Below are 23,645 nucleotides of genomic sequence, written 5' to 3'. Positions count from 1 at the left end.
AGCAGGAAGAAATAGCCCTTCACCCTCCCCCCAATTCTACCTATCACGGTATCAATCTTGCTCATCTCTAAAAAATGCATCTTGGATACCTTTTCGTGTTCGACTCTTTCTACAAAAGGATGAGGGTATCTGTCTCAGGGGACAAGTGAAGCTAGTATGAGTTAGGTATAAATATATGTAGGATAGATATATAAGGGGCCTCGTAAGAGTATAGAAGGTCAAGCGTTGATATATTCATACTACAACACGGCTACTACATACAGCACCTTCGCTGCTGCTTCTCAAATTCACTTTACGTGTGACATCCATCAGGGGTATCTCTGACACTCTTTAGAAATAGACATAACCGTTAACACCAACTCTTCAACACCGACTCTAAGAGTACTGTGCCTGAAATGAGATATCTGATTTCTCTTTTAGTGGTTGCGGTATTGTTGCGAGATTCCGTATCTTTGTACTTTAATGTAACAGCAATCTGAGCAAGGAACAGCTCCTCGACACCTGAATGTTGGCAAATGAACGTATCGTTCAAAATATCCTCTAAACCCGGAACAGTTGGGGGCCTTATGACAACTCTAGGCAATGTCTCAAATGTGTCCTACTATATCCTCCCACTCCAGTACTATTGCGGCTTACACAATGCGCCATATGTACAGTAAAGCATTTCCTGCTCTAAAAGCTGCGTTACATAGGCAGTTTAGGTATCTGGTACTAATGCAAGTTGCTTGGCTAGGTGGGTTTATTTCGCTACTGGATTGGCATACATCACGCTCCCCGATGATAAAGATGCCAGTGCATTTGTAAATGGAGAAGTGCCCGAACATAATGTGCTACACATAGGTCCGTGTAACTTTTACGACGTTTCTGGAGTTCGTGAAGTCGCATTGGCTTAAAAGAATTGGGACTGTCTCAGGCAGAAAGTTGAGGCCCGGGCTGTCAATTTGTTACTTTTTATTCTTCATTGAACGTCTACTCTATACCAGAGAGCTATGTATACGGACGTACATAGTTTAGGCATCTCCTAACTAAACGTATTTCATCATAGCTCATGATACACCCTAAACAATCACGACATGAAATCATCTACTATTGAGAAACGTATATACCCCTATAAAACTACATCTTATCTCTAATATCTTCTTAGTTCTATAATTTTAGTATTGAAGACCTTACCCTACTTACCTAGGTAGGCAGGTACATAATACTGATTCACATAAGCACCTGATTAAAAGCCTCTCCGAAGTAGTATACCCGGTGGTTTCTGACTTAGCTATGGCCAAGCTAGCTGTACTACTGCCGCTTAACTACTGCGTTATGGGAAGATACCGCGTTGTCCTGGCCTCTTAAAACATCGTTCGTTATATGTTAAGTTGACAGTCAAACTAGAAATAGTTCTTGACAGAGGAAACCCATCGTGTCTGGCCCTAAGATTCATTACATCAACGAGTTGGCGCTAGCTGGTTGGTAAATTTTGTCAGAAAATCCACCAGAGTATCGCGCTGTGCGGATGATCATTAGCGTCTGATAATTCTGGAGTAAACCCCCCGAGTTGGACTAGGTAAACGGTCGCAAAAAGAATTAAAAAAAAGATTGGTAACGAGCTCAGCAGGAATCGAGCTTGCAATCTCCAAGGAGTGGGAGACCATTGATGGAACCGGAATCTGGCGCCTTACCATTATGGTTACAATTGAATAATTAATAGAACTATAATATGATAGTTCTGGTCAAGTACAGAAGGTTGGAGCTGAGTGAAGCTACGAGACGACCCCGTCTTAGTGGTGGTATTAGTATATTATATGCATTTTGACATATAAGATTTATATATGAAGCTCCTATATACACTACCTAGAAAATGACAACTCATTCAGCGTTAAAAATAGGTCTAGCCGCTACGATATTACATTCACGATGGTTTGGGTACTTTCAGCTTTGCAACTACTGACTTTTTTCGATTCGGGTGCTGTATCGATCAGGCTCGTTCACACAAACTCATTCACAATTTATAACCATGTTTATGTCTTGAAGGGTGTGTATTCTCTAGGAAATGAGAGTAATCACCGTGTCATTCATTAAAGAGAGTGTATTTTACGCCTAGCATCCCCAATTCCAACAGAAGGAGGTGCCAATACCTTCACCAGCAGATCCAACATCACGAACCCCTTTTTACTGCCTCACCAAGTGAACTTTTCTTTGACCAAATCTTCGGATAGATTCCATAGCCTCTCAGCCCCCTCGCTTGAGGTTGAATAGGAATTCGCCCGATCAGAAATCTGGCAGTCTATAAGGTAAACCCCGTGGTTTTCTTTATCGCCCTTGGTCTCAGGAAGGCTCAGTTTCGGATCCAATGCAGCAACAAGGCTTGTTGCTGATCCTGCTCCTAGTGTTTTAAAGTAAAGATGTCCCTCTTTCTTCCAACTGTCGATTAGATCTCTCGTGCTTTGTGTAACTTCTCTGGCCAGTTCTGTACTTATTACCCCGGGGTGCAGGGATATACTCAAGATTCCGTACTTCTCATACAGCCTCTTGTTTAATGCTATACTAAACAATACATTCGCAACCTTGCCCTGATTGTAACCTTCAAGCGGCAGGTACGCTTTTTCTTCAATATCCACCCCTCCCCACCGTCTATGCATCTCGTAAGGGGGCTGTTCGTCTTCAGGGAGTTCTTTGCTCTTCTTTTCGAAGTTGAGATCACTCCATCGCATACGAGCAGATACTGGAGAAAGCGAAGAAACGTTGATGATCCGGGTTGCCCCTTTCGGGTTGCGCTCTGCCGCCTTGAGAAGTTTCGGCATGATCAAGCAAGTGAACAGAAAGTGTCCGACGTGATTAGTGGCAAACTGTATCTCAATTCCATCTTCGTTGATCGTGCGTTCGGGGGTATTACCGATGGCGGCACTATTGACGATGATATCGATAGTAGGTATATCGGACCATGATAGAAGTTCGCCAGCAGCGGCCCTAACAGTTCTCTGTGTGGAAAGATCGAGAATAAGAGAGCGGTAGTCTACATTGGGAAATTCAGCCTTGAGCTTGTCGATGCACTCTTGAATCTTGGATGGAGTACGGCTGGCGAGGATTATGTGAGCTGGATATTGAGAGGCCTATGCAATGCGTTAGAGTATTGAGGGACAAGCGAGAAGGATACCTACAAAAGCTTGTACAGTTGTAAATCCAATACCGGCAACATTCACACCCGTCACAAGTACCGTTTTACCATGAATCTCCCCAGCAAAGGCCTTGGCAACATCCAATGCCTCTGTATGATCATTGAACTCAGGATGGGTTGTAGCAGTCATCTTGGCGTTGGATTTGTCTATCACGTTGATTTAAGTAAGTCAGTCTTTAAAAGTTGATATGATCTCAATTCGCGGTGGGTATTTAGAATTGCTACTAGTAGCCTCTTGTCTCGAATTTGCTTCTTATTTATATTCTCGACTTTATGTTTTCTTTGCCTAATACGCGCATCCCTGGAGAAGTTGAGAAAATCCAGTATGCTTGCCCACGGCCCCCATTCGCAATGGTCTTAACGGAGTTTATAGCTAACGCCTAAGCAATAATAACCAGGGATATAGGCTGTTAAAATAGACATGTCTTGCGAAAGAAGAAATCTTGGGCTTGTATTCTACTAACGATTCATATCTCCGAGAGTCTTGTAACTTAGTCTTGGCTTATATGTATTCGATGGTGGATTCGGAATTAGTGGGCATACTATTAGATAACCCCGAAATAGTTGCATATTACTCTTGCTGCGTAAAATGGAGATAAGAATCGGAGACCTTAGGAGATAATATTCCAATATTTGTCGTCTTTTATAATGGAATGATCTTTGAAGTCTGTTGTGAACTATCACGGCCCGTAAATATAAGGTATATATGAAGTCATTGTCTAGATCGATGATTTTTCCATTCGCTATTGCGCTCGGAGGTAGTATATAGGTAGGTACCTACATATCCACATACTCATACACAAGCTGCCCCAGATGGGCAAGCAAAACTAAATAGATACATCCTCAAAGCAAAAGTGAAGCTATTGTCCAAGGATAACGCCAAGGGTATCCACGCATTCCTAGGTACCCAAATCAGATAGGCTTCCCGAATTTCCCCCTTTCAAAACGCCGAAATCTAAGCAACCCATTTTCCTGTCTCAATCGGCGATATACCTCGCCCCGTCCGTAGTTTCTTTATATCCCCGAAGCCGGGACCTACTTATCAACGACCGAGACGCAGTGTTGCGACGGCATCGTGTTGATACCCTCCTGCTTCAACCTGTTGGGCCCATTCGGGCGCGATGTTTTCACGAATGTCTGTTTGACAACACTTGTGGCGGCATAAGTGCCGAGGAGCGTGTATACGTTCTTTTCTGCTGCGTTCCGGATACAACTGGAACGCCGAGTTCTATCACTCCAGAGTTATGCCGACATCCGTCTGTGGAGAAATACGGGAAACTCGAAGCCGTCTTCGAAGCTCAGCGCATTCCTCCGGTGGTGAGAGGGAATGTGGTACATGTCGTAGGCGTCCTCATCTTCGTCTAGGGCTGATTCGCAATCGCTGAGGGCTGGGCTTCCGACCTCAAATGAGAATGTTTGAATGTCTTGTGATGCCGTGTTCTTTTTGCTTGGCGCTGGAATGGTGATGGGCTTGGTCTGTGTGGTGTAGTTGGTCTTTTGCTCCATCTCTAGGGATTGGCTTTGTGTATATAGTAGTGCTTGTTGTTGATATGTATAACTATTGAAGGTATATATTGAAGGTATTGGCTTGTTGGTAGATGTGCTGGATAGAAGAAGAAAGGTCTATCCATGATTAGATTGATCTGATTATATACCTGATCTATCTAGATCGAGTGATCAAGATCCCCAGTTCATACCGACAGGTGGTCTGAGAGAGTTTATCGATAAAACTATAGACACCGAGCCATTCTCGTCTCATAAGAAAACTACAGAGGGTTTCAAAGTCATTTTGTGATGCATTCGAATGCTCTCCGAAGTGCATAATAATTGAAAGTGGGTGCGAATGGTGTGTTTTTTGAGCCAATGAGTTGACGATCGTACGATCGGGACAACCCGGTCGCCTGTGGAAGGACGACGAATTCGCAAACAAGCCGCGCAACGTCAATTACATAATTTAACCGGGCCACTAATCATCTGGGGAATCCTGGATTCTCTGAGGCAATTGTCTGGACTCGTCTAGCGGGAGGCGATTTCCAGTGATCCCCTAAATGGTGACCAACCAGATTGATGAATAAGAGCTTGGCATCTCTGTCTTATCACATAGTTGTTAAAAGATTTACGTAGTAGGACCTATAACCTCCCTATCTAATTCTATGTAATTGAATTCTCACCTAATAATGACGATACATGTTCATCTAAATATGTGTTGCTATAAGTAATATATATCATCGTCATATATACCTAGGTGCTTAACTACTCAATGGCATTGAATACGCTGTCTTAATTATGACATCGAGAACTCGTTATCACTTTTAATGAAATACCTTAGGTAGGTACCTATGTAAACAATCCATCATATCCGCCTCTTGGCATCCCACAGAAAACCCATTGAGCTCATATGGACAAAAAACGACAAGTCCATAATATTCTTAGCAAACCCACACTTCAGAACTTGTATGTATGCTGTGTTACACGATGTGTCGGTTCTTTAATATCGAGTGTGAATATGGCCTGCTGTGCCAGATCATACATCAGGTGGTTGGAAATATTGCATTTCCGAATGTTTGCTGGTGCTCCACATGTGATTGGAATACTAATGAACGAATGCAATGTAACTTTGGACGGAATCAATGGATCGTATGCATTCTATCACGTCGGATGGCCGCGGCAAAGGCTGCATGGCATATTGTGGGTTACTCCGAAGGTAACACCATTAGCCTGGACGCTGCAGACTTCTACTGCATATCTTGCCACTAAGTGTTCTAGGTGTTCCAATTTGCAAGCGTTAAATTAATTTCCCTGGAGATAAACCGGCCTATAGATTAGTCTTCACATGGCATCGAATAGACATACGTAACCTAGTGGACTGTTCAAAGTTGAGGATCGACGATCCATCTAGCCCCTGAATCCGCATCTAGCGCTTTGCAAGAGTTACGATAATACTCAACATCTCACTGTAAGCATTCTGTGCTTACTGGTTTAATAAGAGGTATGCTATGTAGGTAGGTAGCAATCGGAAGCGGAGAAGATGTCTGGAGAAGTACAATATCCACGTATATACAATTACAATGTGTCCGTGGAATACTTTTTACTACCCCCTTCCCACCCCCTTCCCACCTTTATTAATCCTACTCTTATCAACGACTCACCTGTACTGGGCGAAATAGAAAGATATGTAATAACCACAAAGTTATAGTCTAATAATCGTTTCTGAAATCTAGAATAATCATGTTGAAAGCCTTGATTACTACCTTGCTGATGGACGCCCAAATACTACCTAGGTAGCTTTGCTTGAATATACCTTTGATTTTGACCAAGTGATTCTTTTCCAAGCTTACCTTGTTCGTACCTGTATGTAGTGCTGCTTATCTATATTTGAACGGCGGATATATCCCCAAAAGCGACGCGAAGACTTGCTCATAAGACGTCTCAACATATACAATATTACAACTAGAACAAGAGAATTTATTGTCACTCAAAATTCATACCAAAACTGTGGATATGCTCGAGGTTCGCGAGATCACAATACAAATAGCACATGATGGGTTTAAGAGTGGTAAGTTTACCGCCAAGGAGCTCACCAGCGCATTTCTTGAACGTATCGCAAAGTGGGATAAGGCCGGTCCTCGGATTAATTCGACGATGGCTATGTCTGCTACGGCACTGGAAGAGGCGAAAGCTCTCGATCATTATTTCAAGGAACATGGAAAGCTAATGGGAAGACTTCACGGAATTCCTATATTGGTGAAAGACCAAGTACGGATATCCTTGAGAGGCTAAGAGATATTGAGCTAATTAGAATGTTTCCTCTAGGCGGACACGAAAGGAATGGTCACCACATATGGTTCAGCTGTTGCGAAACATAATGTCCCCGACGAGGACGCGTTTGTGGTCACTAAGTTAAAGGAAGCTGGCGCAGTGATTCTGGGCAAGACTACACTCGCAGAATGGGCTACAGTTTGGTTTAGTGCGAACGGCGCGACAGATTACGAGTTCACTAAGAACCCTTATAACCTTGGCTACGATGTTGGAGCATCATCCGGAGGCTCTGGTGCCGCTGTGGCTGCAAACTTCACTGTTTTAGCTGTGGGAGAAGACACAGGTGGCTCTATTAGGGTCCCGTCGTCCTTCTGCAATATCGTTGGTCTTCGTCCAACCCCTGGCCTTATCTCGCGAACAGGCTTCTGTCCCCTGATAAAAGTGCAAGATACACCAGGGCCGATGGCACGAACAGTTGCCGATTGTGCGCTTATGTTAGACTGCATGGTGGGATTTGACCCCAGAGATGATTTCACGGGGTTTGCAGCTACTGCGGCCGCCCTAGGCCTACCAAAGGGCGGTAGCTACGCAGCTTTCCTTGGAGACGGAGTAGGGAAAATTAAGAAGGCGAAGATAGGGGTTGTCAGACAAAAGTTTGGCCCAGATTCTGATCCATATTGCAAAGCAGTGAACAGAGTGGTCCTGGCAGCAATTGATAAACTTCGGAGCAGCGGCACAACCTTTGTCGACGTATATATCGAGAACCTGGACCATTACATGATTTACCCGCTGACATATCTCCAAAGGTCACGTAGCGATATCAATAGCTTCTTGGCAACGAAGCCACATCTTCCACAAGACATTGCGGATATTATTCCAGAAAAATCGGATACCCCCTATATGAGTACGCTATGCGCCGTAGCGCATGGCCCAGAGGACCCCAAGAGTGATCCGACTTACCTTGATCGAATTCTGATACGGGATGAATTCAAGCGCAAAGTGGACTGCCTCATTGCATCACTAGGTCTTGATGCGCTTACTTTGCCGGATGTTCGAGTTCCCCCTCCGCGATTTGAAGATGCTGTAAACGGCAGATTTATGAAGAATGGAGAGGAAGACTTCCCAACCAATACATATCTCGCCAGCGTAACACGCCATCCGGCCATCTCAGTGCCAGCTGGGTTTACAGAAGAGGGACTTCCGGTTGGTATGGAGTTAATTGGTTTGGAATATCAGGAGCAAACCCTGCTCGAATTGGCTTACGGGGTAGAAGCGATAATAGGAGGGAGGAAGGCCCCGCCAGCGCCATTGTAACGATCATTGTTAGTGAAGGAGACTTAGTAATTATATGTAAGAGCATGGCTTGGCTTATGAAGCTATGGCATACTGTAGGGTTAGATACCTTAAGTGCAAGGGAACCTTATCACATACGTAGGTAGAAAGTGGGTAGTAACAGAAAACCGCCATGACTGTGCCTCATCGTGATGGCGCACCGGACTCCTTTTTAGATACTGTTAAGTCCGGAGAATCCCATAAACTCCGGACCCCCTACATATATGTACCCCACCAACAAGATATTCTCAATCATTTATAAACGTAACGTTCTTTCTAAATATTGTTAGGTAACTCAGATTAGCACGGCTGGTTTGTTTATTGCAGCACGATTACAGTATGGTATTATCAACAGCCATCCCTGGCGGCGGCCCGGACGGGTTGCTTCTTCCGAGTCAGGATCCGTGGTATACGGCCCCGCCCGACTTTGAAGCCTCTACCCCTGGAACTGTGCTCCGGGTTCGAGCTGTCCCGGGTGGGCCGACTGTCTTCAGCAATGCCTCTGCAGCCTTTTATATTCTATACCGTACTACTGGCTCGCGATACCAGCCAACCTGGGCAGTGACGTAAGTAACCCAAGTCTCTTGTTCAGTATAGTACCTTAGGTAAGTATCTAACCACCTAATCATTGACTAGATCTCTGATTATCCCCAAGAAGCCCTTTGTCTCGCCATCCGGGTTCAATGCCCTGCTTTCTCATCAGCTTGCGTATAACTCGCCGAGTATCGATTTCGGGCCGTCATACCGTATCTTCCAGCCGCCGCCTGCAAATGCGTTCGGCATCCCCACCAATCACGAAAATGTTGATACAATGCTAGGCCGTGGTTGGTTTGTTACCATTCCCGACTTCGAAGGACCCCGTGCTGCCTTCGGCGCGACAGTTCAAGCAGGCCATGCTACGCTCGATGGAATTCGTGCTGTGCTTTCTCTGTGTGGTAATTCCGAATTTTTGCTCTTACCTACTAGCGCAGACAGGTTCAAGTATGCGATGTGGGGATACAGTGGCGGCTCGCTCGCTTCCGAGAAGGCCGCTGAGCTACAAGTCCAATATGCCCCTGAGCTATCAATCGGCTTCGTCGGTGCCGCGTTGGGTGGTTTAGTGAGCGATGTAGGATCTGAGTTCAGCTTCACTAACAAAATGCCCTTCATGGGAAATCTGGTCTTGATTTTACTGGGTATTATGAACGAATATCCCGAAGTTGATACATATCTCCGTAGCCGCCTTAAGACTGATGGTCCGCAAAATGCCGCTGCCTTTCTTAAGGGCCGCGAGATGGATTCAATGCAGGCTTTCCAAGCATATGCCGGCCAGGATATCTGGGGCTTTTTTATTGGTGGTCAAGCCGACTTTGAGGAATCAGAAGCCTTGCGCAGGATCAAAAAGGTTGAGTGGACCCTTGGTTTCCACGGTGCCCCGGAGATCCCGCTCTTCGTTTATAAGGCAATCGACGATGAGTTTACACCTATTTCTGACACGGACGATCACATCGCCCACTACAAGCGGTATAACGTCTCTATTCTATATGAGCGCAACACGGCCGGTGGTCATATTTCTGAGATCGTAAATGGTCAAGACAGAGCATTGGAGTGGTTGAATGGTGCGTTCAGCGGCTCGCATAACAGTACAAACCAAGGAGTCGAGATTCGTGATGTTACTGTGGATATTTATAAGCCCCCTGCTGTTTAAAGTCGCACAATACTCTCTTATAGTGAATATTTAACGTCTATTCGGCTAGAACGGACTATTATGTATAAACCTTTAGGTTATCGAATCAAGACTATTATCCCATATACCCTCATAGCCACAAGGAATATTATATCCTTGAAATAGTTACACCTGAGTTGATATATATATTTAATGAGAATTTTATAACACCGCTGCCTTTCTTTCTGCTCACGTTACTTACCCGTGTCCCCGATATATAGACCTATAGGTCGCGATACTGGTAAAGCCGGTTAACTCCGCCGAATTGAACTAACTACAGAGTAAACCCCTCGAGTATATATAAAACCTAATTGGCTGACACGACCAGCCTTCCTTGAAGAGTATCTCCGGATCCTTGACCGGCTTCCGAATGAGCGGGGGTTCCTCCGTAGCCAGTTCGCACCTCGGGAGTTACTAAACATGTTTGCTTCGTATAGCCGTCCTATTACAGATACATACACGAAATTACAGGAGTTATGATATTCGAATTATCTCCCAAGCATCTCAGCGGCGCTGAACAATGCCATGTCGTTTGAGAAAGTCGATGCGCTCTTGGCAGTCCGTAAGAGATCCGTACATAGTGCTGTGTGCCAATCCTCGTGACAGCTTGTAGATGTGAGTATCGACCCGAACAGCATAGGCGGTGTGATGAGTCTGACGCCATTCTAGATCTGGGGTTCATTTTTTAGAGGGAAACAGCGAGAGTCGCAACGGCTCTCCTCGCCGCTCTCGGCCTTATCAGTCGGCTCCCCACACATGATGTTGATTTTCTCCTCTAGGCAGTTAGTCTTTGTCAGGGTAGGCAGAAAACGATGTAGAGTAGAAATCTAAAGTCACCTTGGCGACCTTTGGCCACACTTGTATTTTGAGTAATCATGTCTTAACTTGAATGTAGTCACAGACGGAATCCTAGAAAATTCATATATATGGCTAATAAGAGGCACTAACCCCCACTAAACCCACTAAACCCACTCACGGATTACCCAAAATGGCCGAAGGAAAGGGCGTGACGATTTTTTGTAAATAATACTACTTTGTATTTAACTTACCCCCCTACCGATTACACTTATTGCATATTAATAAACTTTTCTTTTAAGGGGTTAGTAAGACCTGAATATTTTGGCGTTGTTTATCGAGTTGTCGCGCTTTCCGGGCGCTAAGGATTGGTCCGAGCCAATGAAAAGACGTTACGAGGCTTAAATATTACTAGAAAAGGCGATGATTTAGCGGTGTTTGAAAATACTCGGAAATAAGTGAGAGATATAACATTTCAGAAGTATTTCAGATCAATCCTTGATTATTAGCCGATTCGTTAATTGAAGCGTAGCGCCCGAAAGGCGCGACAACTGCTTTTCATGGCCGTGTTTGGTAAGATAGGTAGATATACGGTGGTTAAGCAGGATCTTATCTCATCCCACATCAAAATAGTATCGTGGTCTGACTGCATATGCTCATGTACCATGTAAGAAGTATGACTGCTACCGATACTTAAATAGCACGTGGTAAGTAAATGCAGTCATACGGCATGTCCCTTGCAGGAATTACACGTGAGCCACGATTAGAGTTAATATCGTAATGATTATGACTAGGTAGAAGCCATTAAAAAACATTCAAATCCAAAAATGATGGGCAATTAATAAAACTCTGGTGGCTATAAGTCTAAGGTTACTTTAATAGTTGTTTGAAATACGATCAACGGTAGTAGATACTACTAGTGCCAAATATCAGATCAATACCTAGGTACATACATGTATCCCCTTAAGGAAGCAACTATAATAACACAACGCGATCTGGGTATCTTTGAATTGCTCAAGAACACTCTAGTACTAGAAATTTAATTACTATATACATAAATTAATAACGGTTACGGGCGCATTACGGTGAAAAGATTTCCTATTCTTATAGCTTTCCTGGGATTTCTTTTTTTCAGCGTGTGAACATTTCAAATCTAAATATCTAACAAGTATCTATCTAAATATACAGCGAAGTAAGTTTGAGTAAAAATGACGTTGTAATACAGTTGTCCTAAGTATTAGGTTGTAATGTTGTTGCTATCAGCAGTTGCCTGATATGTCACAAGCGATCTTTTCAGCGAGGGCATCTGGTGAACTGTTAGCACTAATTCAATTTCACAACGTTGCTTGAAAATGGTTGCAACTTACAGACTGTTGCCATAGGGTGACCGGGAGGCAGAAGAGGGAAAGCTGATGCATCAACAACTCGCAAGTTTTGAACACCAATAACCTTTGCCGTATTATCTACTACCGACATCTCGTTGTCCTTGGGACCCATGGCGCAAGTACATGAGCCGTGATAGATGGTATTATAACTCTTCTTAATAGCTTCTAGGATCTGGCTGTCCGTCTTAACGTCGAGACCGGGGTATGTCTCATCCGCGATAGAAAAGTTGGACATGGCGTCTGTGTTCCAGAATTCGCGGGCGCGCTTAAATCCTGCGATTACCACCTCCTGATCTGCGCGGTTAACAAGGAAGTTCGGGTTGATTTCCGGCTGAATGCTGGTATCGGGCGAAGTGATCTTAACGGTACCTCGAGACTGCGGTGTGATGAGTACGACGACCATTGAACCATAGTTGCGGCCATCGTTAGGAGAACCGTGCCGCGAGTCTTCTTGGTCACCGATATAGGCACCGAGGGAAACATATTCGAGTTCAGGCCAGTCTTCAGGGTAGCTATTCAAGATGCCTAGGGTGCCGTTGGAAATTTCGGAGCGGAGAGGCTCAGGGACCTTTTCCCATCCGAAAGTGTCGGTTGTGGGGTTGGAGTACATACCGCCTCCGCGCTCGTTGAACTCGGCGGCGGCGGCAGCAGCGAAAGCCGGGTTGGAGAGACTGGAAATCGTGGGAGCATTAACTGCGTGAGTAAGACCAAAGTAGAGGTGGTCCTGCATGTTCTCGCCAACACCTGGTCGGTTAGCTACAACCGGAATGCCGAGCTCTTTAAGGAGGTCTTCGGGACCAACTCCAGAAGCTTGTAGTAGTTGGGGCGAACCGAATACACCGGCCGAAAGGATGACTTCTTTCCTGGCGGATATGGTATATTCGAAGCCTTGTGTGTCGACGAGTACACCTGTCGCCTTAGTACCGTCGAAAACAATCTTCTTCGCCATAGCTGACTGATATACTATGTATTCGGGGTAATCAAGTGCCTTCCGAAGGAAAGATGTCTCGGACGAGTCTCTCACTCCTGTTTGTGGGTTGATAGTAAACATGCTGTATGATTGGCCGAGAAGAGAACCGCTTTGGAAACCGGGGATCACAGAGATACCAATCTGTTCGAGACCCTTCTGCGCCCACGTTCCAAAGGCTTGCGCATAGTTGGCGAAGGTCACAGAAAGCGGTCCGTCACTAATGCTAAATGCATTTATATCATACTCGGGTGTTGAGTTGGAAGACCTTAGTTCCATGTTCGGGGCAGTGAAGTTAACGCTCTTCTGGAAGTACGGCAAGAAATTGTCCCACTGATAACTATCATCTCCCACTTTATCGGCCCACATGCTATAGGATGACTTGGTTCCTCTCTGGTACACCACTGTTTAAGACTTAGTTAGTGACTATCCATTGGACATTTATTGGAGTGCGTACTATAGTTCCTAGATGAGCAACCACCAAGTCCTTTACCACGAGCATAATGAATCGAAGCATTATTTGCACCCTATAACTCGTTAGCTTGAGGAAATATCGAAGAGGCAGCGCCGGAACTTACGGCTTGAGGAGCTGTCATATAGCCCCAGTCGATCAAAGGCTGCCAGTCATAATCACCCTTCCCAGCAAAAGCACCAGCTTGAGCTGGTATTTGACTGAGATTGCTGTTATCGATCTCAAAAAATGACCCAGCTTCGATAACTGCAACCGTACCGGCCTTCTGTTCGACCAGGCGCGTGGCAAGGGCTAAACCTGCGTTTCCACCTCCAACAACAACATAGTCATAGGTGGCATCGTCACCTGGCATGCCGAAAGAAGAGCCTAGTAGACGGCGAGCTTGGATGTGATTATCTAGAGGTGTGGTCTGCGCAATAGCAGCCAAAGCCACGACGGCATATGCCGTCTTCGCCGCCCAAGCCATCGCGGGTTGGTATATAAGATTAACAGATGACTAAGTAGACAAGACAAGCAGTCGAAGCTGGGGGAATCGAGGATCGGCGAAGAGCTTGCTGGCGAGACTGGTTTCTAAAATTCTTGCGATGAGATCGACATCATCGACTTGTTTTATATGTTTTGACAGCCTTAGGTGCCCAGGCTAGAGCTAATAATTTCATAGCCATTCTCGATACTCCATATGGTAGGCTATGGACAGGCGCACGTACTCGCTCGCGCAACCGTAATCGAGATTACCTAGAAGTCATAACTTCTCCTAGATCCTTCACTCGGAAGGATTCAACTTTGGTGAGCTCTAGTCAACACGATCATGGCTATATTCGTTTGATTTCAAGCGTTGATGTCGAATAAGGTCCAAAAGGAGGTTCCGAAGCGGCGTCTTCTTGGAAAGTTATCTCGCTTACCATCGTAACTGATGTCAGCTAGTTGGCTCTAATACTTACTGTGTTATTCAAGGATTATGGCAGATCCGTTCCGTGGGTAATTATAGATGATCGATAGAGGTACAGCTTATATCTCCGAGCTATCTAGGAACGACGTCAGGCCCTGCAGAGGCCCTGCACAGGATCTTACGTGCGTGGGGTATGTGTGTGTGTGTGTGGGTGTGGTATGCGATAAAAGTGATAAAGAATTATAAGCAAGCTGAAAATGCCGTGTAACCAACAGCCTGGGTCTTACCTACCGGTAAGGCATATCTGCAGTGAGGAGCTGACGATGAGGTTTTATGCATGATATTATATCTTATACTGTATCTTTATAAATACCTAGGTTAGGTAGCTACTTTTATATATATTTAATTGACAATGTGGCTCACTTAAATCTTTTAGTCGTTAACTAAATGATTGTAAGAATTATTTCTTTAAGTCTTAGGCTAGATTTTATGTTAGTTATTGCAATTAAAAGAGGTAGTTAAAAAAATAAACTTGATAATAACTATTAGTTACTTAAACCGAAACTTAACAATAACGAGGCGGTATTAGTTTCCTCTTTTCTATTTTTTAAACGCCTCCTACCTGCATGAATAAGCACGGAAAGGATTTCTTTTATCTTACATATACTAACTTAGTAAACCGAATACCGTGGTAACTGGTCGTCACAGGGTCCGGTTCACAGTTTTTGCAAATACCGTGAGTCGCTCCTCATTTGGGTACATGACATGTTCTTCCACCAAACCTCACTTTGAACCTTCGGAGTCCAATTTGGAGTCCCCACTTGTCTATTTTCCCATAGCAGTTGATTCCCTCTACAATTCTTTACATAGTGCCTTTAATCAAAGTGTAGCCTATACCGGAAATCTCCGTCAGCTGATTGAATACTGGTACCTGAGTTGATCCAGGGTAAAAAAAAAACCCCCGATTGGATTGTTAACATAGGATCTCAAAAAACCAACAACAGAGAGTCAACGCTTAATGTTTACCACATTCGTGGGAACGCCTCAGTCACTAACTGGGAGTAACAAGAGTGGACATACGGGAGGAACCTTAGTGTCACCCTCGTCCGAACCGGCCGAAACCTCGGTTCGTGCTCCACCCAGGCCAAAGCGGCTACAAGTTGCTCGGGCTTGCGACTGGTAAGTACCTAATCCTTTTATATTTATTTAATTTTATTTTCCCGTGTTTCACTGAAGCCGCATCTATATCACCAATATACCTAAATACCTAAGGTATCTACCTTATCCAAGTTCAACATCTCCTAATGGACATCGAACAGGTGTCGAGTACACCGAGTCAAGTGCGACAACAACCTCCCATGCAAGAATTGCCGAAGCAGAGGATGGCAATGTAGCAACAAAGCCTCAAACGAGGCCCGCACCTTAGCACATGCTTACCGGTAAGTCTGCCTGGCTGTGCCACTTATGTGAAGCTCAAGAGTGCTTACATTCTGAGATTTGATAGTGAGATTGACCGACTGAAGCAACAAGTCACCGAGTTAGAAGAACAGCTCAAGGAGGAAAATAATTCCGCCAATAATGCTAGTCGCTCATCCTCAGCAAAAGCATCGTCGCCTGTGGATCTTAACTATATGTGGGAATCCACAAGCACGAAGAAGTCTTGGGATGGCATCGAGACTAGCACAGCCCACTCGCGTCAGAAAACGTGGTACGGGCCGTCGTCGCTCTTCTACTTTATTAGCCGCATGAACAGCTACCTTACAGCGGTATTTCAGCAGCTACATCTGGACGAACAGATCCAACTCAATTCGGTCGCCAAATCATTTCCGACTCCTAATTGTAGCAATCCATCCGACGACCATGAGCTGTCATCTCAGGAGCCTAACAAGGGAACATCTTCTGGCGAATTTCTTACGCCAACCCAAGAGGAGTATTTTCTGGACCTATTTTGGCAATCTTTTCACAGCTCCCTGCTCGTCCTCAACGAGCTCGATTTCAAAAAACACTACAAGTCATTATGGGTGACCCCCGGTAAACCCCGGAAACCTTCAGCCCTAGTGGATATTGTCATCGCATTGTGTATGCAATATGGTAGTAAGTGGTTTTCATCAGTCCTTAATCACACCCCCTTGTCGTATTGCGCGTAGATATGAATCCTACCCAAGAATCTTATCGCCTAGCCCATCATCCTGTTACCCATATGTACTAGATATAGCAATAGCTGCTTACCATATAACTTCGTAGTGGCGGGGATACCACGCGGTACAAAGGTCTCATCTGACGTGGACGCTGATGACCCGACCATCGCCGGACGTTGGTATTATCGGAGATGTCAGAGCCTTTTGACTAGCGAGTTGGAAAGTCCGACGATAAGCACATTACAATGTCAGCTCCTCTCTGTCGTTTATCTATGCTGTGCCTCGTTTCAGAACATGGCGCACAGTACCCTTGCTCTCGCTGTTCGTACTGCGCAGATGCTTGGACTGCATTTTGAGCCGCCTGAGACCCTGCCACTTGCTGAACGAGAAATGCGCAAGCGTCTCTATTGGTCGCTTTACATGGCTGAGAGTAAGACTGGCATGAAACTAGGCCGCCCTTTCTCGCTAAGTCTATCTACGACCCTGTGCAGCCTGCCTAGCGATGATCACAATGTTGCAATGCTAGCGGGATCCGACTTTGCACCGCTTGGAGAGAACGTCACGTGGCTCAGTTACAACCTATACAACACGAAGTTGATCCTGGCCGCACGCGCGGTCCATACAGCACTGTACGATAAGTATTCGGATATCTATACTGGTGAGAAAGGTACTATCATCTATGATGACCTCGAAGCTCTGGAACGATATGCCGATTATCTCGCTACAATAATGAAAACCTTGGATACCTGGGCCGTTGCTGTTCCCGATGCGCTTAAGACGAAACGTGTCGGGGCTGGCGTTTCCTTGTCGACAGATCATTCCCCTTTAATTGTTGAACGGTTCGCTCCTCTCTGGTTACAGCGACAGCGCCTACTTCTGGAGTTGTTATATCATCACCTGTCTATGAACCTCTATCGGCCCTTCATAGTATTCCCGTCCACGTCACTAACTACATGCTCTTCACCACCGCCCCCAACACCGGTAACCCAATCACATGCTAACTCGGCCGTCAACCACGGTATGGCAATAACGCATATCATGCACCAGATACTGTCCGAGACTGATATCCTGTGTGGCTGGCTCGAAGCTTTCCAATGGCAATGGAACGCCGCCGTCACGATGGCTGGATACCTCCTCGCGCATCCAAATTCTAACATCGCAGGTACTGTGCGCCAGGCTGTGGAGCGTGCCGTGGCTGTATTTGAAATATTCGGGCGCAGTTTTGCGGCTGCTAACAGTGCAGCGGCTGTGATGCGGGATCTCACAACGAAGGCTGATTTCCTCGCCTCCAGGACGGCTGACGGCCAGATGCAGGTACCAGACCACATGATGGGAGCAGGGCTCATAGAGGGTAGCGGTCCCATGATGCATACAAACGAAGACCACGTGGAGATGCAGAATGTAATGGCAATGGACACGGCATTCTCCGTGGATTCCTCCATCGGCTTGGAGATGTTCTGGTCTGCCATGGGCAATGTGCCGGATGAGTGGGGTTACAATTTCGGGGCCGGTTGAGCCCTTCAAGGGAGATGAAGAGAATGTCATATACAGATGTTTTTTGGACTCGGTATTTCATTTTGATATACGTGTGTGCCTACCTACGCATTAGAATATGAGAATCATGCTTGGAGTATATAAGTTCATAATAATAAATTATACATGTCATGAGAAACACAAAACTCACGAAATACTCGCCCTTTGGAACATTTTCGGGTCAACTTGGTTTTTCTATCTTCTCGCATCACATTTTCATCGGTACCTAGATTTGCGGTTACGATAGATACGCGCAATTAAATGAGTGCTCGACAAAGCTCTCGTTTGATATATTTCGAGACTGGGCAATAAAAGCGCCAATCTCAATGATTAATTTCGCACCATTAGAAGTTCAGGTATTTCTTCATGATTGAAAACTTATTCAACGTGCTAACCTAGGTTAGAAGAGATCCTCTATTAGCGATATCTGGTGACAATGAAACAGAATCCGAAGAAAACCGCAATTACAGTGTTAACGTACATAATTATGCGCCGCAAGAGGAACTGTCCGGGGGATCCTTGTCTTAGACCGCCCGTAGCCGCAGCTAGTTTAGCGGCCCCCATATTCTGCCGCAGCTCGCATGTGTCGGTAGCCTTAGCCAAGCTGTCAAGTCGGTATTCTTTATTCTTGTGGATACCGAAGTTCTGTCTCCATCGGCATTGAGTTGAAACGACTTTTCGTCCGGCATCCGGATGGAGTCCCAGACGATCAATGCTGCCAAGGCCATACACCGCCATCGTCTCCCCTCCGCATTTCGCATCAAGTTGAATATCGACATTCTCATGCGCGTATACGTGATCGGGAGCGTACTGAGCCACGTCCACGCTCACGGGTACGCGGGCCGCCGCTTCGTCCCGCAGCGCCGGATGTCTCGTAGGATGATGTGATGATGTATTTCGTACTTGGCTTCTGGAGGTGAGGGGACGCTATGGCAGGAGCTGGATTTGCGTAATAAAGCGCACATACAATGTTATGGGCGGGGGATCACCCCTCATCTTCGTCGTCGCCGTCAGCGAGAGAGTTATTCTCCGTGAAAAAATCGGCGACTATGTTAGTCCCGATAGACATGGTAGCCACGATGACGATTTTCCACCATTTTTATCGCGTGACTTAGTTTAACGCCTACGCTCGACCCTTAGCCATATAAGCTGATCCAGGAACGGTTTCCCCTGTCGCATAGGCCTGCTCGATGGTCAGGGGGGGAGGGGCTTCCCTGCGCCTTTAGGACCGCCTATGTAGTTGAAGGATTCCGGGAGAGATATAGCCATAGTTATCTCGAAAGATTTAAACTAGGATCGCGTTTTAGCGCTTACGCGGCCCCATACGGATAGCTAGCATATCAGAAGAAAACGTTTAGGCGCTTCTCCATTAAAATTCTATCAATTTAGGATCAGCCGTGGAAGATAAGCTACTTACAGAATCAGATCTAAAGACCTAGTACATAGCAGCGGGTAGCCGGGCTTGGCTTAGTGGAGTCACTCCGGATCCCTAATTTAGGATTCTAGGACCTGGGACATATACACTAGGTACATGTCGCGAGATAGCATGTGTATGTGTAGTTTAAATTTAAAGAGTCGAGGAGGTTGGCGGATGTTTTTATCTATGTCTACAAAGAGAAAATAAGCAGGTGATATTTTGAAAAAAACAAACGAAATGAGTTGGCGGAGCTGAAATACTCCGAACATATGCACGAGCAGCAGGAGAATATCTCATAGAAGCGAGCGATCTGCAGCTATGCGAGCTGACAAGTGAGGTCAAAGTAACGTCAAGGGTATAATCAGTACGTTATTGATGCAAGGCTATAGGCTTAACGCCGAAATACCTATGGGGTTGTTTGTGATATCATAGGAAGGATCTGGAGCTTCTCGAAAATATCTGTCATTTTTATTCAAGGAGTCAGAGCAGAGAAAATTTGGGCATAGATGTGATGCCTTTCCAAAAGGAGATATGGTATATTTGCCGCTTCAAGTTACTTGAGTCAGCATCCGAGAGGAGGACTCCGGCCGCTCCTCTTTTATCGAACCAATCAAAATCCTTCTCTGTCTCCTTTTGGTAAGGGATCTATGGCATAAGCAGGCATGACAGCCTTAGGCACAGTCCATTCAGAGGCGCAATACGAACGGTTCAACGACGCGCCAATGCAATAACTGACGGTTATACATCACGAAATCTGAATTGCAGCACAATAATAGAAGGACTTTGAATTAACTCCTTAAGCCCGAAATAGACGGATCAAGTTCAGGGTGGCAATCATGATATCAAAAATATTCTGTGTTGAGAATAAAAGACCTTTTAGCACCGGGCCCTCAATTGTATTTCCTCTCGTTCCATCACCGTGTCCAACACTAGTTCCATCCGGCAAGCCTTATACTCAGCCACCTTCGGTGCCATACTATTGCACCAATGGCAGACTACAGCCAAGACATCGAGAAGCGCAGCAGTGCCGAGATCCGCACTAAGGAACAGCTATCGTCCAACTCGAGTGACGGCGAGGGCAGTGGGGAGGTACAGGAACGTACTATTCGAGGTATCCGATGGCTTCTCATTTGCATCGCCATCTTCTCGGCAAACATCCTCTACGGTCTTGACTCCACCATTGTCGCCGATATTCAGGGTGCGGTCTCGGAAACCTACAGCAATGTTGCACAGCTGGGATGGCTCGGTGTCGGGTTTACGCTGGGATCAGCCGTTATGATCTTGCCGCTCGGAAAGGCCTACGGCCTTTTCGACAACAAGTGGATTTTCATCGGCTGCCTAACCAACTTTGCTGCGGCTAGTGCCCTCTGCGGAGGTGCGCCGAACATGAATGCCATGATCGTGGGCCGTGTTTGGGCTGGCGCTGGCGGAGCCGGCATGTATCTCGGGTAGGGATATACCCATCAAGTTGAAACAAGTTAATTTACTAATGATGGTATAGAACATTGAATATCTGTACCGCCTTGAGCTCACCAAAGGAACATGGTTTCTATGTAGGGCTCATTGGCTTCGTCTACGGTGTTGGGTGTATCCTTGGGCCTATTGTTGGCGGTCTTCTAGCTGATAGCCCTGCCACTTGGCGATGGGTAAGAAGCATAGTTCCCATGATAAGTATTGATTATTTCTATGTTGCTAATGAATCTCCAGGCATTCTATCTTAATCTATGCATCTTCGCCGTCATGGCTCCCATCTACCTCTTCCTGCTGCCATCCATCCCACGCAAGCCAGAGACGGCTCTGTCGGACAAATTGAAGACTTTGGATTGGTTGGGAATCATCCTCAATGCTGGCATGTATTGCTGCTTCACTGTTGCCTTTACCTTCGGTGGTGCTATATGGGAGTGGAGTGATGGTCGGATTATCGCCCTGTTCGTTGTTTTTGGTGTCTGCGGTATTGCTTTCGGCGTATCTCAAGCCCGTGCCATCTTCACGAACAAGGTTGACCGACTATTCCCCTGTGATTTCTTACGAAATCCTCAGCTGGTACTTCTCTTCATCATCATGGCTTGTGGTGGAGCTGCCGTATTTGTTGCCGTTTACTACATTCCGCTGTACTACTTGTTTGTCTATGGGCTTACCGGTACTGGGGCTGCTGTGAGACTGCTCCCGTACGTTTGCTGCTATGTGTTTTCAATCCTCCTCTGCGGTGCAGCCATGAGGAAGGTTGGCTATCATATGGTCTGGTTTACTGTCAGCGGTCTCCTTATGACTGCTGGCGGAGCAACAATGTTTACAGTAACAGTCGACACATCAAACGCGAACATCGCCGGTTATACGGTTCTAGTCGGCTTGGGTATGACGACAAGTCAAGCTGTCTATGCCGTAGGCAATGTTCTAGTGGAACCAAGCAGGGCATCTGACGTCATTCAGTTCCTCAATATTTCCCAAGGCGCCAGTGGTCTTATTGGATTAGCGATAGCCAGTGCGATATTCCAGACTAAAGCATTTGATGGGATCCAACAGGTGCTGGGACCGGGCTACACGAAGAGCGAGATCCAAGCTGCTATTGCTGGAGCCAAGAGCGAAATTTTGGCAAATGCTCCTCCTGAAATCCGGGCTCAATGTATCGATGTCATTGTGTCCGTCATCGGTGATGTATGGGCAATGATTATCGCGGCTGGCGCTCTTTACACAATTTGTTCGCTTTTCTTAACACGTGGACGGCATATCACTCCCAAGACTGTATCATGAATTTTAGGACATCTCGACTAATTACGGTTGTTTGACGTTTATGTATAAGGCTTTTTCGGTTTAGAATTGGTGTTGCAATAGTTTCAAAACATGATAAGATATCCACGCGGGTCGGAAAACTGAACTCTGGAGAAATAATTCAAGATATATATTATTAAAAACCACTACTTGGACCTTATTTTGATATATTTCTTTTCTTGGTTATAAAGTGATGCTACTTTGGTAATGCTGTGATAATTTATGGCACCTTGGCATATTATAAGCTGTGCAATAGTTGAATTCGTCAAATACTCATGAGATCGGTGTTATTTCCTAATAAGCTGGATAAAAATCGCTAGGTACCAATAAGTTTTCATAATTTGGTACGTATTCGATCGCAAAGATGTTGGTCAAAATCGAATGCAAGGACTTAATAGTAATATTTTAATGCTAACCTTTACTTTATTTTTACTCAACTAATTTAAACGGATATATGAATGATTTAGCAATTTTAAGCAATTCACATATACTATTTACCTTAGATTCTCAGGGTATGACTTCTTGATATCGTGAAGAAACAAAGCGCGTTGAAAATGAAGTAAAGACGTTGAATTAAAGTTAACATGTTACGTCACCCACCGGATAGCTAATATCAAATAAGTTGATAATAGTTTTCGTATAACAGATCAGTGCTGACCTAGTTTACCTTCTGAGTAACTTGCTTGATCTTAGGTGAGTTGGTTTTACCTTTTAATGAATATAATAAACGGGAATATTAACTATGCCATTATAAATAAATATTAATTACAATAAAATGTGATAAGAAAATATAATAAAAACTCGGTATTAAATTTCTGATTCAACTATTAATTATTATTAATAAAAGGATATAATAATTAATCGTGTCGGTTGATAAGGTAAGGGATAATATGGTGTAACCAATTCGCAATAAACTTCTAGTCAAACTGCATTTACTCAAATTCATTGCATTCACTCTCAAAATTTTTATTCTCTCCGTCTTTCATCCATGTCCATTACTACCTATCAGAAAATGCCTTCCCAAAATCTAATAGATTGCTTTGCATTTCTCGTTTATGCTCAGCCGTCGTTATCACATCACAGAATAGCGCACTTATTTACTCCTGAATCCTCGCGCATCGTGGTTGTGGCTGTGCCCCACAATCCCTCAGCGTTCATCATGGCCTGCTTTTTCCTTCAACTTATGAACTCTCTAAGCAGACGAATGAAGACTATATAAATATAATCGGACCAGAGTAGAATAAATATATTTTACATTAGTTACCATGTTAGGCACGCGGAATAACTTACACCAGTCCTCCGGTAAGGTACCTAA

General features: G+C 45.1%; 8 protein-coding genes across 8 annotated transcripts; 4 read left to right on the top strand and 4 right to left on the bottom strand.

The window, feature by feature from the left end:
• Positions 1-2,060: 2,060 nt before the first annotated feature.
• Positions 2,061-3,465, bottom strand: F4813DRAFT_337425 (putative short-chain dehydrogenase). Its single transcript, XM_049241212.1, has 2 exons — positions 3,153-3,465; positions 2,061-3,104 (listed from the first exon to the last, which is right to left on the bottom strand). Exons 1-2 carry the CDS (start codon positions 3,297-3,299, stop codon positions 2,172-2,174), a joined length of 1,080 nt encoding a protein of 359 aa, XP_049101555.1. The 5' UTR covers positions 3,300-3,465; the 3' UTR covers positions 2,061-2,171.
• Positions 3,466-3,859: 394 nt separating this feature from the next.
• On the bottom strand, positions 3,860-5,147 carry F4813DRAFT_353416 (uncharacterized protein). Its single transcript, XM_049242642.1, has one exon. The coding sequence runs from the start codon at positions 4,673-4,675 to the stop codon at positions 4,412-4,414; it is 264 nt and encodes an 87-aa protein (XP_049101554.1). The 5' UTR covers positions 4,676-5,147; the 3' UTR covers positions 3,860-4,411.
• A 1,410-nt stretch (positions 5,148-6,557) lies between these two features.
• F4813DRAFT_337413 (amidase signature enzyme) lies at positions 6,558-8,524 on the top strand. The gene is made up of 2 exons (XM_049241211.1): positions 6,558-6,925; positions 6,983-8,524. Exons 1-2 carry the CDS (start codon positions 6,671-6,673, stop codon positions 8,240-8,242), a joined length of 1,515 nt encoding a protein of 504 aa, XP_049101553.1. The 5' UTR covers positions 6,558-6,670; the 3' UTR covers positions 8,243-8,524.
• Positions 8,525-8,533: 9 nt separating this feature from the next.
• Positions 8,534-10,068, top strand: F4813DRAFT_353413 (LIP-domain-containing protein). The gene is made up of 2 exons (XM_049242641.1): positions 8,534-8,826; positions 8,897-10,068. Exons 1-2 carry the CDS (start codon positions 8,600-8,602, stop codon positions 9,945-9,947), a joined length of 1,278 nt encoding a protein of 425 aa, XP_049101552.1. The 5' UTR covers positions 8,534-8,599; the 3' UTR covers positions 9,948-10,068.
• A 1,778-nt stretch (positions 10,069-11,846) lies between these two features.
• On the bottom strand, positions 11,847-14,762 carry F4813DRAFT_353409 (putative GMC oxidoreductase). Its single transcript, XM_049242640.1, has 4 exons — positions 13,691-14,762; positions 13,570-13,639; positions 12,128-13,516; positions 11,847-12,066 (listed from the first exon to the last, which is right to left on the bottom strand). The coding sequence occupies exons 1-4, from the start codon at positions 14,048-14,050 to the stop codon at positions 12,020-12,022; spliced, it is 1,866 nt and encodes a 621-aa protein (XP_049101551.1). The 5' UTR covers positions 14,051-14,762; the 3' UTR covers positions 11,847-12,019.
• A 729-nt stretch (positions 14,763-15,491) lies between these two features.
• Positions 15,492-18,126, top strand: F4813DRAFT_387692 (fungal-specific transcription factor domain-containing protein; the record flags this gene model as incomplete). Its single annotated transcript, XM_049246590.1, has 4 exons — positions 15,492-15,652; positions 15,793-15,912; positions 15,978-16,567; positions 16,718-18,126. The coding sequence occupies 4 exons, from the start codon at positions 15,492-15,494 to the stop codon at positions 18,124-18,126; spliced, it is 2,280 nt and encodes a 759-aa protein (XP_049101550.1).
• A 435-nt stretch (positions 18,127-18,561) lies between these two features.
• F4813DRAFT_387691 (uncharacterized protein) lies at positions 18,562-19,213 on the bottom strand (the record flags this gene model as incomplete). The annotated part of the gene is made up of 2 exons (XM_049246589.1): positions 18,562-19,054; positions 19,134-19,213. 2 exons carry the CDS (start codon positions 19,211-19,213, stop codon positions 18,562-18,564), a joined length of 573 nt encoding a protein of 190 aa, XP_049101549.1.
• A 945-nt stretch (positions 19,214-20,158) lies between these two features.
• On the top strand, positions 20,159-22,520 carry F4813DRAFT_353394 (MFS general substrate transporter). Its single transcript, XM_049242639.1, has 3 exons — positions 20,159-21,009; positions 21,063-21,207; positions 21,269-22,520. Exons 1-3 carry the CDS (start codon positions 20,549-20,551, stop codon positions 22,310-22,312), a joined length of 1,650 nt encoding a protein of 549 aa, XP_049101548.1. The 5' UTR covers positions 20,159-20,548; the 3' UTR covers positions 22,313-22,520.
• Positions 22,521-23,645: the final 1,125 nt, after the last annotated feature.

This window comes from Daldinia decipiens (assembly GCF_022478715.1).
Source record: "Daldinia decipiens strain CBS 113046 unplaced genomic scaffold F4813scaffold_9, whole genome shotgun sequence".
Lineage (NCBI taxonomy): Eukaryota > Fungi > Ascomycota > Sordariomycetes > Xylariales > Hypoxylaceae > Daldinia > Daldinia decipiens.
The sequence above is the reverse complement of the archived record's forward strand: the minus strand, read 5'-3'. Positions and strand labels throughout refer to the sequence as shown.